The sequence below is a fragment of the Bufo gargarizans genome, chromosome 2 (genome assembly GCF_014858855.1).
Source record: "Bufo gargarizans isolate SCDJY-AF-19 chromosome 2, ASM1485885v1, whole genome shotgun sequence".
Taxonomy (NCBI): domain Eukaryota; kingdom Metazoa; phylum Chordata; class Amphibia; order Anura; family Bufonidae; genus Bufo; species Bufo gargarizans.
Genome location: NC_058081.1, coordinates 598638525 through 598654197, shown reverse-complemented (window position 1 = coordinate 598654197; position 15673 = coordinate 598638525). Strand labels below are relative to the sequence as shown.

Here is a 15673-nt window from a genome sequence, read left to right as displayed (position 1 = left end):
GATCTCTGAAAGTTACTTTGTCCATATACAGTATTAAGGCTGTATAAGTATAAGTCACTGCTGATATGTACAGGTACACATAGGAACACGCCATTTACCTAGAGACGTTGGCAGTGCCGCCCCTTCACTTTATTCTACTATACGCATACAGTATTAAGGCTCCTTTACTGTTCCGCCCAGCAGAGTTAGAGAATCATTCTAGTTCATTCTGCCAGAGTCTTGGTATTTCTCAAGTGGTTAGTGTGGTTATAGCACCATCTAGTGGTGTTAAGTTGTATTTCACTTTGTTTTGTGCAAAGCATCCTGGGAAAGAGAAGTCTCCAGTCACCAGGAAACATCAGCAGAGCTGTCCTTCTGCATATTTCCTTCTCAAACTCCACCATCCTTGTAAAATCATATCTGGTGAGAGATCTATCTTTGTTTCAGAGATATTATGTTATGCAGAGCTGTTCAGTCAGTTGTAATTGTTACTCAGAGTTGTTACTACTGTTAGTTAGACATGCAGTCCTATGTTAGGCAGCCATTTTACCATTGTGCTTCAGTGTAGGGATCGACCGATATTGATTTTTTAGGGCCGATACCGATACCGATAATTTGTGAACTTTCAGGCCGATAGCCGATAATTTATACCGATATTCTGGGAATGTTCATTTTTGAAAAAAAAATAAAAATTCCCACAAATCTGCTGAAAATTAATGTTTATTGTTAATGTGTATTTGTTTTTTTAAAATCTTTCTTTTTCATTTATATTTTGGTGTTTTTATTATTTTTTTTGTAACTTTTTTTTTTAACTAACTTTTAGCCCCCTTAGGGACTAGAACCCTTGTCCTATTCACCCTGATAGAGATCTATCAGGGTGAATAGGAGCTCACACTGTCCCTGCTGCTCTGTGCTCTGTGCACACAGCAGCATGGAGCTTATCATGGCAGCCAGGGCTTCAATAGCGTCCTGGCTGCCATGGTAACCGATCGGAGTCCCAGCATTACACTGCTGGGGCTCCGATCGGAGGAGCAAGGGAGAGGGGATCCTGTGGAGGGGCGCACTGCGACTGGGGTGGGGGGCCCTATGCGCCACCATTGCTTAATACTGGGGGGGAGGGGGGGCGCACTGCGCAACCAATGCTTAATACTGGGGGGGGGGGGCGCACTGCGCCACCAATGAAGCTTAATTTCATATACAGGAGGCGGGAGCTGGCTGCAGGATCACATAGCCGGCTCCCGACCTCTATGAGCAGTAGCTGCGATCCGCGGCACCTGAGGAGTTAACTACCGCAGATCGCAGCTACAGCTCATAGAGGTCGGGAGCCGGCTATGTGATCCTGCAGCTCCCGCCTCCTGTATATGAATGAATGATAGATTAATCTTCATTGGTGGAGCAGTGGCCATAGCTCCTCCCCTCCTCTGTCCTCTCATTGGCGGCAGCGGCAGCAGCAGCACAGGGGGAGGAGACACTGCTCCTTCTCCCCTGTGCTGCTAAGGGGAACACGGAGAGCGCTGTCAGCAGCGCGATCTGTGTTCCCCATACACTATCGGAATATCGGCAAAATAGATGCCGATACCGATAGTGTTCAAAATCCTGAATATCGGCCGATAATATCGGTAAATCCGATAATCGGTTGATCCCTACTTCAGTGTTATGCAAATGTTACAGTACATGCTATTCTATATGTAATACTTATACATGTTATTTGTATTCTTTTAGTTTTACCGCACACTTGTACAATCTCTCACTCACGCGCATCGCGCAGAGAGTACAACATGTTGACCAATAAACAAGTTATACTACAAAGAACAGTCCTCTTATTTGGAAGACAGTAATGGTTTATGCTGAATGTCAGACTTTACACTTACTGAACTTCGGGCAGATCATCGTTGATAATTGTTCATAGGAAAGCTTGTTAGCGATAATAAGGTCCTGGCGATTATCCGCTCATTCATCGTGTAATAGATCGTTGGTGCAGTCACCTAAATCATCATTTGCTGGCAGCAGATCGTGCCGTTTAATCACACTGTTCTGTCGGCAAACAATGATTCTGTATCACTCCTCCCCATACTGTGACCTCCACTGATGAGCAGGCGATTGTCAATTAAGCAGTGTAAAGGAGACTTTACTGTACAGTGTCTGGTGTGCAGCCTACACTTCTCCAGTTGTGAACCAAGAATTAAGGGATATTTCAGTTCTGAAGCCTGTAGAAGTATGAATGCAGCTCTGGACTATAATACAGGCTGTAAATCTGCATTAATACATTATAAGGAATGCAATTATGTTGTAAGATTAACTAATGTTTGATGTAGACTGATTATAGGCTAACGTCTAAATGTTTAATTTACAGAATACCCCCAAGGAAATAATACTAGACTCAAACTGCACCCCCAGTAAACTTACCCATGAGAGTAGATACTTGAATTGAGGCATACTGGACACCGGACTCATGGATAAGCGAGACCTGATAGGTGGTATTGGAGGCTAAGTTACTAACCATCGCGCTACTCACATCCCCAGACAAGGTCTTTCGGAATTTTGCACTTGGATCCAATATTGGGGAATATTCCAGAACATAACTGCCCCAGTCTCCAGGAACCCTGGACCAGGTTACCAAGAAGCTCGTCGCTGTTATATTAATGACCTGCAAACTCCTTGGCTGAATTGGTTCTAAAAACAAGACGGTACCATTATTACTTTTGAAAATCTGTGTAAATAAACATACGCCATATAATTAACAATCTCTTCAGAGTTTACATGGGCCATCTATCTGCAAGCCATCTACTTGTAGATCACATGTAGGTTGAAGACCGAAGGAAACAATAAAGAGGCTTCACCGTGGTCCTATGAAACAGTTGATCGTGGGGATGTTCCACCCCCATTAATCTGATATTGATAGCCTATCCTGAGGATAGGCCATCATTATCCTGAATCCAGGAAATTCCTGTACAAAATTGGTCAGGCTTAAAATATCCTGTAATTTGGGATGCATATGTTGGAAGGAAATTACTGTGTATATATACTTTTTCAGTGCCATTTTACAGGCTTTAGCAGTTTATGTTGGTAAAAATGTATATTCATATAGCTACACCTATTATTTACTGTACAAGAGACTACCTCCATCTTGTTTCAGGTCCCTCCAATTCAGGTAAAGAAGTAAAAGAAGGCCAAAGCAGTGTTCCTCAACTCCAGTCCTCAGGACCCACCTTGCGGGCATGGTTTCAGAATATCCCACAGAATGAATACCTGTGGTAAGCCCTGATGCATTGACACTAATTATATCACCTGCTTAATCCTAAGAAAATTCTTAAAACATGACCCGCAGGTGGGCTCTGAGAACTGGAGTTGAGGAACACTGGGCCAAAGGAGATTGTTTGCTGAACATTATTTTCTGTGTAGGTTAGGCCATATGTCTTCATTTGTAGACCACAATTTCAGAAGGTATAGGTGATGCATTGTACTATATTTACTCAAATGGGAGGACTTGCTCTTCAACCAATATATATCTTTCTTCCTCATTTAGAAAACTGTACACTAACCTGATCGAGTGGAAACCATGATGACTTCAGGAAGAGCATAATTTCCACTGTACTCTGGTATCAATGTGACCTGATAGGTGGTATCTGATCTCAGGTCACTTACAGACACACTGGTCTCATCTCCATACACAATTTTCTGTTGTGTCCTCCCTGGATCAGAAACTGGAACGTACTCCAAAACATAACGCCCTTCATCTTCAGGCAGCCTTGACCAGGTTAAGATAAAACCAGTACTTGTGATGTCCTGAGCCTGCAAATTCCTTGTCCGGGTATGTTCTACAGAGGTGGATCAATATCATTACATATAAATCACAAACATAAAAACTCACAGAACATACAAGTACATCTCAATAAGTTAAAATATAATAGAAAATTCTGTAATTCAGTTTAAAAAGTGAAACTCATATAGAACAGTGTGATCTATTTCAAGTGTTTATTTCTTTTAATGTTGATAATTATAGCTTACAGCTAATGAAAATCTAAAAGTCAGTATCTCAGAATACTGTGAAAAAGTTTAGTATTGTAGACTCGTGGTGTCACACTCCAATCAGACAATCAACAAAACGCCTGCAAAGGTTTCCTAAGCCTTAAAATGGTCCCTCTGTCTGGTTCAGTAGGCTAGAAAATCATGGGGAAGACCGCTGACTTGACAGTTGTCCAAAAGACAGTCCTTGACACCCTCCACCAGGAGGGTAAGCTACAAAAGGTCATTGCTAAAGAAGCTGGCTGGTCACAGAGCGCTGTATCCAAGCATATTAATGGAGAGTTGAGTGTAAGGAAAAAAAGTGTAGTAGAAAAAGCAACATGGATAACCGCAGCCTTGAAAAGATTGTCACGAAAATGCCATTCAAGAATTTTAGTAGATTCACAAGAAGCGGACAGCAGAGTCAGTGCTTCAAGAGCCACCACAAACAGAAGTATACAGGACATGGGCTATAACTGTCACATTCCTTGTGTTAAGCCATTCATGACCCCAAGTCAACATCACAAGCGTCTTACCTGGGCTAAGGAGAAAAAGAACTGGACTGTTGCTTAGTGGTCTAAAGTCCTGTTTTCAAATTAAAGTACATTTTGCATTTCATTTGGAAATTAAGGTCCCATATTCTGGAGGAAGAGTGGACAGGCACATTATTCAAATTGCTTGATGTCCAGTGTGAAGTTTCCACAGTCAGTGATAGTTTGGTTGAGCCATGTCATCTGCTGGTGTTGGTCCACTGTGTTATATCAAGTCCAAAGTCAGAGCAGCCGTCTACCAGGAAATTTTAGAGCGCTTCATGCTTCCCTCTGCTAACAAGGCCTTGACTGTCCAGCAAACTCGCCTGACCTATTTTGAAGAGGAAGATGAGGGACACCAGACCCAACAATGTGGACAGGCTGAAGGCCTCTATCAAAGCAATCTGGGCTTCCATAACACCTCAGCAGTGCCACAGGCTGATCACCTCCATGCAACGCATTATTGATGCAGTATTTCATGCAAAAGGGGCTCCGACCAAGTATTGAGTGCATATACTGTACATACTTTTCAGCAGGCTAACATTTCTGTATTACAAATAATTTTTTTATTGGTCTTCTGAGATACTGACTTTTGCGTTTTCATTAGCTGCCTGTAAGCCATAATCATCAACATTAAAATAAATATATGCTTGAAATAGACAGCTGGAGATGAAACTACTAGTCCTGTCAGTCAGCATCAGTCACTTATGATACCAAGGGACTCCAGTGAACCCCTGAATGTGTGCAGCTAAAAAAAACTCTGAGATAAAAAGAAGGAATGCAAGGTTCTCATCTATGGCTAATAAACCTAATAGCATCTGACTGGGTTTCAAAGCTTCCAGCTCCATATCTGTTTGCAGTCTGTAGTCCTGCTTTGTGGAATCTACACCTTGCTGTAAGAAATTACAGAATTTTTGGATTTGTGTGCACGCCTCAGGTTACAGTGTGTGTAATGAATTGCTATGTAAGGATCTGCCTGTCAGAGAGACTTTGGAGATAACCCATTGTTCAGCTAGAACTTGTTGGAGCTAACTGTTTTACAAGATTTGTGCCTCCATCCTGTGTGGAAGTGTTTTGCATCTACTACTTACCTGGTTCAACTCTGCTCTGGTCTCCTGCCTCTGATTCCACACCTCCCCATCAAGGGTGTGCCCCAAGGAAAACCACTATTACCACTTTTATCCTATCATCACTGTGCCAACCTTGGTAGTGAGTTAGGAGGACCCATCCACCATGAGACAAGACAACTACTGCCACAACCACCAACACCATTCTCCTCTCTGTGCTCCCACTGGGTTGCTGCATGCAGACCTCCAAACATCCCAGGGATATATTTAAAAAGCTCACCCTGATCCATACAGGAATGCCCACAAAACAACTCAGAAGCACCCACTGTAACATATTTATCCATAGCCCATCAATTTAAGGTCAGTTTTGTGAGAATTTCTTGAAATACAGTATTGTTGGGAGTTATAAATATTTGAATGAGAAACATGGCGTCTTACCCGGGAGGGTGGTGAGTTCTATTGACTGCCGCTGGATGTATTGCCTGTTGGATTCTGGAACAAAGGTGATCTGATAGGTGGTGTTTGGTCTTAGGTTTCTAATTTCCACACTGTTCTCATCGTGCAGTGACATCTTTGCTGTTGCATGTGGTTGAGAAGCCGATACATAATTCACTATATAATGGCCTGTATCACCTTCTAGTCTGGACCAGCTTAAATGAAGACTCCTTGAGGTGATATTGTAGACTTGTAGATTTCTTGCTTGGATTATGTCTATAACAAAACAAGGAGCAGCCTATGGTAAACGTAATCAAACCCTTCTTTTTTTGATAGCTCCTCTGAGAACTTGCTGATCTGAGATTTCATGACTTCTCAGTCATTAACAGTGCTTACAATGGTCATGCCGGTTCAAAATGACCCAGTCCACTGCCTTTATCTGCTCTGGAAGTAGGAGCTCCTCAATTCTATTCTTTGTCATTAGGTTCTGTGTACTCCTGACCAGTGATGGCCAGTTCGCAGTGTTCGCCCGCGAACACGTGCGGGCTGCCATCTCAAATCACAAGTCCGGCGCTGCGAGCCGGTCTGAAACAAATGCGGTCGCCGGGAGCAGGCAGTTCCGAGAACAGCCGCCGGGGGCCTTCATCGGGCTGTTCTCGGAACTGCCTGCTCACGGTGACCGCATTTGTTTAAGACCGGCTGGCGGCGCAGGCACAGGTAAGGGCTTACCTGTGCATCGCCGGACTTGTGATTTAAGATGGCAGCCCGCATGTGTTCGCGGGCGAACACGCGAACTGGCCATCACTGCTCATGACAATTAATATTCCTAGCTATAGAAAACAGATGTCCTACCTGGTAGAGTGGTGACTGGGAATGTCTGTGACTGCGAGGCCTCCAGATTGGATTCAGGAATAAATGTGACCTGGTAGGTGGTATTTGGTGTTAAACCGCCGACCACCACACTGGTCTGGTATCCATAGAATGTCTTTCTTGTCTTTCTCCTTGGGTAAGATAGTAAAGCATAATCCAGAAAGTAACGTCCTGTGTCACCTGCTAACTTGGACCAGCTGGCATTGAAACTGGTGGAAGTGATATTGAAAATCTTTAGACTTCTTGCTGGGATATAATCTGTAGAACATACATTAGAGATGGAAAGGTCAGTAAATTACATTATGATAGCGCTGATTAGCTAAGAGTGACCACTGGGGTTTATATACTGTATATATATATATATATATATATATATATATAATGTATGTGTCCAGTGTGTCCAGAATAGCCTCATATAATATGAGAATGCGATGTGTCTGTGTATAGCCTCTGGTACAGCTTTTCATTATCTTTTGTAACCTTTTAGTTCCTTTTGGATGTTAAATCTCAAATCTAATAAGTCGTTCCTTGATGCTCTAAACATACTCGCACCCTCTAAGTGCCACTTTGCTGTGTTACCATTAAAGACCTGTGTGCTAGAGGTTTGCCTGTGGTATAGTAGAACACACTGTCTGTCTGTGACGGCTGGTGTGTTTGTAGCTAGGCGTCCTGTCGGCCATACTGATGGGTGGTGCCAGCGCTGTGTGTGGATGTGTTTGTGGTCGCTTAACTCCTTGGTAACCTAATGTTATAGGCGAGTGTGAAGTCAAGTGTGGAAGTGCAGTACACACTTACAGTCACATCCAATACCATGGGTGCAGTGAATTCCAGAGTGTCCCCCCATGGCCTGGCATGTTGTGTATGTGCCCATCATGGCATCTCAATTTAAAGGGTTGTCTCCTGGTGGCAGGCCACCTTTAAAGGAGGACCTGAACAGATTGATAGTTTAGTTTATGTAGGATATATTCTATTATAGTCCATTATAGTCACTTAAAACTCTGCTCTTTCTATGCTTAGAAATTCAGTAGGAGGTCCTAACAGTGAGGGACAGCTATCTCTGTATACACAGTCATATACGGAAGGCTGTGAATCACTGATTGGGACCACCCACTGGACTCCTCAGCAAAGAATGGAGCAAACACTAACAGCAATAAGAACAGGGATGTACAGAGAATATGGACCATACCTGGGAGCGTGGACACTTGGATTGTTTCAGGTTGAATATTTGGGTAATTGGACTCAGGTATGAGTGTGACCTTGTAGGTGGCATTTGGGGTTAAATTACTAAGAACCACACTAGTCTCCTCCACTGATGTCGTCTTCTGTAACTTTCTTCTGGGGTCAGACATTGGTGAATACTCCAAGAGATACGTCCCTGTATCTCCAGATAACCTTGACCAAGTCAACCAGAAACTTGTGGTTGTTATATTCAGGGCTTCCAAATTCCTTTCTTCCTTCACTTCTGAAATGGGAAAATATTTTGGTTATGGATCTGCAGAACTCATGACCCCCTGCTATTAGACAGAACAGACAGCCACTGGGAAGACTATCTTCACCCATGTATTTCAAGGTCGATCATTCATCTGCATGAGTGCCATGTTACATTATGCTGAGCACTTCTAAATCTTTACAACAATGTTACCTTGAAGAGTAGAGACTTCTATGGTTTGAGGCTGGAGATACTCAATGTTTGACTCGGGGTACAGTGTGACCTTGTAACTGGTATCTGCAGTTAACCCTGTAATCTCTAAGCTTGTTTGATCCCCGCGCAGAGTATGCTGTAACTTCTTCCTTGGATCAGCTACCGGGACATATTCTAAAACATAATGTCCTGTATCCTTGGACAATAATCTTGGCCAGGTCAGCTGGATACTTGTCGTTGTTATATTTACTGCATGAAATCTCTTCGTTTGAATCAGTTCTGAAATATGAAATATACACATTTAACTGTATTCAGGTATAACACAAAATTACTGTTCTATATCTGGAGTGCCTCAAAATGGACACAAGATGGCAGCATTGAATCTAGTCAAAATTCCCCTCTGTTGAGATGGCTGAGGGGCTTCTGTTCTGCTTAAAAATGAAACACACTGGCTTAGTTCTCTTATGAGGTACTCACAATTTAATATGTAGGGCATCATTAGAGCAGGTTTTAGGAAAAATAATGCACATAAAAAAATAAAAAAAATAATCCAATGGAATATTGCATTTTTTTCTTCTTAAGAATATTACATGCCTGGAGCCTTTATACTTTATGTAACTTTATGTTGTGCTCCACTTACGCTGCATATTATGCCAACTAATATTAGTGGATACTCTACCAGTATACTATAATGCTTATTAGTAGTAATATTTATATTCAATTTCTATAACAATCAGATTTAAAGGGCATCTGTCAGCAGGTTTGTACCTATGAAACTGGCTGACCTGTTACATGTGCGCTTGGCAGCTGAAGGCATCTGTGTTGGTCCCATGTTTATATATATATATGTGCCCGCATTGCTGAGAAAAGTGATGTTTTAATATATGCAAATGAGCCTCCAGGAGCCACAGGGGCGTTGCCGTTACACCTAGAGGCTCAGCTCTCTCTGCAACTGCTGCACATGTTTTGTGTTGTGCTATGACCCACGCCATACAGGCACCTCGTGGATCAGGTTGGTAGTGAGAGGGCACCATCATGGCTATGAGTTGTCGGCGTCTGATGGTGGTGAAGGAACTGGCATGTGGTACTTGCAGCTGCAACACAAGTCTAGTCTTTTGGACAATTGAAAGTGGTTTTGGTGTTAATAGGGGAGAGGGTGTAAGTTCCATGAGTGATTCTCATTGGAGCTGATGTTGGCTAGTGTAACATATAGGCCTTGATCCTGTTCCACCAGGGAGGGGTATGGGGTGTTTGAAGTCAGTACAGGCGTGCACATACCAAACTGTGATGGACTGGAGATTGGGAGGAGTGATGTGGGACCGAGAAGAGCTGTGGGTGACCTGGTGCATTAGGTGAACCTCTGGAGTGGAGCAGTTATACTGCTATATTGAATTAGCAGACAGTGAGCCAACACAGTAACCACTTATGAGAACCATTTGAGAGCCTGGGGAACACTGACCAGTGGTCCCTGTGAAGATAACATTGACATGTACAGAGTGAAATGTGTTTGGTATTAAAGGTTGTATGTATCATGTTTTCCAGAACATTCAAGTGCCCTCAACCTCCAGTGACCTACAAGCTAGGGGGGCTGGTTGTAACACTACTGTGCAGCCCGCTGCTAAAGCGGTATATGCTTTGTGCATAGTCAGCCTGTGTGGAGAATTTGCTGTAATGATGATGCCAGGAAGGGGTCATTCAATCCAATGAACAGTCTGAGGTCAGGGCGGACAGCTCAAGGTCAGTACAGAAGTCAGGCAGAGATCAGGTCAAACAGCAAAGAGTCAAATCGGGGAAACAGGCAGAAGTAGGTACATGTGCAGACAATCGTAGAATGACACATGTTTGCAGGACACTAGCAGACTAGAACCTATTGCTCAGGCACCTTCCCACATGGGAAAGTACCTTAAGTACCTAAAGGTGGCCAACCATTGGCTGGGGATGATTAGGTTGTTGTCTGACAAAAAGAGGCCTAGGTGGCAAGAAGTAGGCCACAGCCTATGTGGATAAACCGAGCTATTCTGTAGGCCAGGCCCACTGGGAAAGGGAGAAAGAGGAGGGCAGGTACGCGCTGCCGGAGCGTTGGAGCGAGTGAACAGCGCAGCAGCAGCTCGTAAAAGTGACTCAGAAGTGTCTGTATTTAGATGGATCTTATTCTTGCTCGGTCATAGACATCTCACTGTGAGCTAGCATTATAAAGATCTGATAGGTGTCTAGTAACCACAGGCATGTCTGTGCATTACTCAGGTCTAAAGATAGTATTTGCTGCTGTTACAAAATTTTGATCTAGCACTGATGAGACAGTTAAACATAGAAATAGGCAAGGAGGAAAAAACATCATAGTAAATACAAACAAAATGTAAAACTAATGCTGGCCATACACATAAGGGAGCTGCTGGTTCACCATTACCACTGGAGTAGCTGAGCATGCATGTTTAGTTCAATTTGAAGAGAGATTAGTGCCGTCAGACATTTCTGGCAACTCTTATCTCCTGGGGGAACAAAGGATCAGGTATGAAATAAAACCTGTAAGATCCTTGCTTCCCTCAATGACAGACTTCAGGCAATGGTTAGACTGATGTCATATGCATCAGATATTTATCTAATTTGTATATCTAGTTTATAAAAATCTTACAGCCCTGATTTTATTGATACCTTACTGAGCACCAAATCTCCTACATAGACCTTAAAGGGCTTCTGTCACCCCCAAACCTCATTTTTCATTTTTGTGCATATTAAAATCCTTATTGGACGACTATTCCCTATATAGGGCTCTTACCTTGTTCTCTGACTTGGTTTCACTAAAAATCGATCTTTTAAAATATGCAAATGACTTCACTACCAGCAAGTAGGGCGTCTACTTGCTGGTAGCCACCGCATCCTCCTTTCAAAAAAACGCCCCCTCCTCCTGCTGATTGACAGGGCCAGGGAGCGCTCTCCTCCTCCGGCTGGCCCTGTCTGCAATTTAAATCCCGCGCCTGCACCTCATTCGGCGCAGGCGCTCTGAGAGAAGGACGCTCGCTTCCTCAGCACTTCCTCAGTGCACCGGCGCCGATGACGTCACCTCTAAACCCGAAAGAGAAGACGTCATCGGTGCAGGCGCACTGAGGAAGTGCTGAGGAAGCGGGCGTCCTTCTCTCAGAGCGCCTGCGCCGAATGAGGTGCAGGCGCGGGATTTGAATTGCAGACAGGGCCAGCCGGAGGAGGAGAGCGCTCCCTGGCCCTGTCAATTAGCAGGAGGGGGGGGGGGGGGCGTTTTTTTGAAAGGAGGGTGCGACGGCTACCTGCAAGTAGACGCCCTACTTGCTGGTAGTGAAGTCATTTGCATATTTTAAAAGATCGATTTTTAGTGAAACCAAGCCACAGAACAAGGTAAGAGCCCTGTATAGGGAATAGTCGTCCAATAAGTATTTTAATATGCCCAAAAATGAGTTTTGGGGGGTGACAGAAGCCCTTTAAATTGATTGATGATATTCTGGCTAGCTACAGCCACCACTAGAGGGAGCTTATTGCATACTGTTTGATCTGCAGTAAGCTGGCATCAGAAACTACACTGTGGACGTAGCCTTCTGCTTCCAGCTCATTACACTGTACAGTTTCAATCACTAGCAGTTGGCCATAATAACTGATGGGTGGGAGTGCCGCAAGTTGGACCACCACCAATATAATATTGATGACCTATCCTGAAGAAAGGTCCTGGAAAACCACTTTAAAAGCTATGGTTTTATTAAGAATTTTGCACTGTTTGGCTTCTGCAGCTTCTATGTATCGTAGCCTTTTCTCACAGCTCGCTCTCTATACAATATAGTAATAACCTAAAACATACAATGGATAAATCATGAGAGATGCTAAACAGATGGAGATCTTTTAAAGTGCAATTGTCTCATGGATATACAGCAAGACTGCCTGGCCTAATTCTAATCTTACATTCCACTAACGCTGAAGTACATTCAGACTAGACATGACCATATTTCTACCAAATGTTGTGATAAGGCTGAGGAATTGTTAAAGGGATATATCTAGGGCCAGCCTTATGTTGGATGGTACCTTCAGGCTCAAACAATGCCTAATTATAATATAAATTGTTACCTTAAAGGGGTTTTCCAGGCTTTTAATATTGATGACCTATCCTCAGACACCCGGCACCCCGCCGATCGGCAGGGGTGCTGGGTGTCGGACCCCAACCAATCTAAAAAAGATGACCTATCCTGAGGATAGGTCATGAATATTAAAAGCCTGGAAAACCCCTTTAAGGCACCAATTTATATAATGACACCCATCACGCCTGCCAATCAGCTGTATGAAGAGAAGGCACACGCTGTGCACGCGTGCCGCCTCCTGTCTTTCTTCTTGTTCGCTGCTACTATGTCTATGGAAAAGCAGGAAGAGAGACAGGAGACTGGCACACGCACATGGCGCGTGCCTTCTCAACATACAGTTGATTGGCGGGGGTGCCGGGAGTCGGACCCCCGCCAATCTGATATTGATGACCTATCCTGAGGATATGTCATCAATATTAAAAGCCTGGAAAACCCCTTTAATATTTGGGTTATAGGCTAGTCAATTAACACTTTCTGTACAATACAGTGCTTATACCACCATATCCTGTAAAAATAATATTCTTTATATAATGCCTAAATAAATACCAACATACATTGCTAAAATAATAGCTCTATAATCCTATAGAATAGCTAAATATTACTGCTGTACAATAAATATTAAGATACACAATAGTCTCAAGCAATGGACCACCAGGCTATCTGTGGCACCCACTTCTTAAGGAGTGGCTGATACATCTGGTCTGACTGCAGAGGGCGCACACGCTCCTAAGGCTAGACATATGTGTTTTTGAAGATCAACAGTATTTAAAGGGGCTGTGCAGCCTGTTTATATTGATGACTTAGCCTCAGGATAGGTCATCAATATCTGATGCGACAGCTGCTTCCTCTTTATTACACTAGACGTCGTCTCCCCTGTAGCGGTGGCGTAGTGTAATTACAAGTACTCGCTCTATTTAATGATGGGCAGGGTAATGAAGAGGAAGCAGCACTTACATGGAGCACCGTTTCCTCTACCAACAGCTGATCGGTGGGGTCGCCAGACCCGTCAGACACTGATGACCTTTCCTAAGGATAGGTCTTTAATACAAACTGGATACATAACTCACAGGCCCCTTCACTTCTAATTGACCTCTTATGATAGGTTTCTCCACCAGCCATTATGATTCATACACTCAGTGACATGAATCCGCATACCAATGATCGAGTCCCGCAGCTCCTTTGTAATAATGCCAAGATCATCCTTGTCAACAAACTTTAGGTATTTCTCATCTGGTTCACTGGCTGCAGCAGATAGATCCTGGAAATTTCCTCGACCCGTCGTGGAAATAATAAATACTGAAACACCCATGTCCTTGAGAAGCTTCATTGGCGTAGAGATGTCATCAGTGGACAATCCATCTGTCATCCAAACCAGAACTTTTGGGACATCACCCCTAGAACCAAAGTTTTCTGCATATAGATTTTGTTTTACGTAATCAATAGCTTTGCCTGTATTTGTATCCCCCATTCGCTGCCGTACATTCTGGATGGCTTTTATGACATCCTTACTGGAATGGTATTGGTTCAAGGAGAATTCCAGTGTAGGATTGGTGCTGATCTGAACAACACTAGCCTGAACGTCCTGTGGACCAAACTTGAAGGGTTGAAGAAGATCTCCAATGAACTCTTTGACTTTGGAAAACTCATCATAGCTGACGCTTCCTGAACTGTCCAGTAGGAAGTAAAGGTCACCTTCGGAATCTGGGATGAAGCTGGAATAATCTAAAATGAAATAATAAAAAACACAACCATTTACAAAAATGTCAAAACTCCAAATGTTTAAGTTCTTTTTGTGGCACAATCCACCCCAATCCATTTCATTTATTGCCACTCAATACCATAAATGTCCATCAAACTGACAAATACTATACTCTTCAGAAAAGTCCCTATTTGTGGGTAATTTATGGATGTGCTTCTGATTTTCTTGATTTGCTTGTTTTTGGTGGGAAAAATCAAATCCTCAGACATTCAAGCAGAGACAGCTATAGTGGATGCATGTGTGTACCTGGCGCCTGGGAGACCCAAAGGCTCCTCTGCCACAGGCATAGCATTATAAATGGCACATGCTGGGTGGAAGCTCTCTATTGACATAAGTTACTAACGTAATTAGATGTGGGTAAATTCCCGGTCATATTAAGACTTTGGGTTTTTTGAGGTTCCTTTGTTCTTTACAAAGTTTTGACTTACTTGACACATTGTCCAACTTTAAGACCTAAATTCCTACCTGAAATCTACAGCCAAGTCTGTAAGCAAGCTCAGACCCAAATTTTGCACTTTATATCAGCAAGACTATAGAAGATTGCTTGGGAGATGGCCCAGTGATAAGTTGTTAGAACAGAAATATAATAATGGTTTCAGGTGGTGGTCCACCATAGAGTCTCATTGACTGCATGGGAAGATGGAAGTCCTTGGACAAACTGCTCAGTCCACTCCTGCCTGTGATCTGCAAAATATGACTTGTGTAAATGATTGGACTGGATTACCTTGAGCCCACCATCTTATAATAAGAGGAGCAAGTGGATGTCCTATTATATGCACTGTGAACTCTTCTGGTCTTTACATGCCCAGCTCTGGCTGTAGACCATAATCATGTCAGAGAATTTCTTATACATGTAAACTCATCTACATTGACAAAAGTTATACGCCACTCAGACTCTGTGTCCTCACAGTCTAACACGTACATAAGTAACACCTGCACTTCAGTTCTCTAGATCTTCTTGTCAATAAATCAGGAATTTCATATTAGCCACATGTACATCTTTTGACAGACATCACTGTAGACATAAATCTCATACTCTGTGGCTTACCTCATGCCTCAGTAATGTTGTACATCTTAAAATGTCAGATATATCTGAAACAACTGCCCTTTAACCCAAATACTCAATATTCTACTACATATCTACCTTGGCGTACGGTGAGGAGAGGTGGCCCTCTTTCATAGGAATGAAGTGTGTTTTTTTTACACAAGTCCTCTCCCACTAAGAAAATGTTATATATTATCATTGAATCTGCCATGGTTCATCAGCAAGTAACAACCTACCATACTGA

General features: G+C 43.1%; 1 protein-coding gene across 3 annotated transcripts in view; it reads right to left on the bottom strand.

Moving 5' to 3' along the window:
* Positions 1 to 15673, bottom strand: part of LOC122928746 (collagen alpha-1(XII) chain-like) — a 78921-nt gene that overhangs the window by 25984 nt on the left and 37264 nt on the right. For all 3 annotated transcript variants that reach the window (XR_006387925.1, XM_044281913.1, XM_044281912.1), the window contains exons 2-8: positions 13781 to 14347; positions 8529 to 8807; positions 8073 to 8348; positions 6869 to 7144; positions 6020 to 6292; positions 3522 to 3797; positions 2386 to 2652 (exon numbers count right to left, since the gene is read on the bottom strand). Coding sequence is in view for 2 of the 3 variants with exons in the window: in XM_044281913.1 (XP_044137848.1) it covers positions 2386 to 2652; positions 3522 to 3797; positions 6020 to 6292; positions 6869 to 7144; positions 8073 to 8348; positions 8529 to 8807; positions 13781 to 14347 (2214 nt within the window). In the remaining variant the exon portion in view is untranslated. The remainder of the gene's footprint in view (positions 1 to 2385; positions 2653 to 3521; positions 3798 to 6019; positions 6293 to 6868; positions 7145 to 8072; positions 8349 to 8528; positions 8808 to 13780; positions 14348 to 15673) is intronic.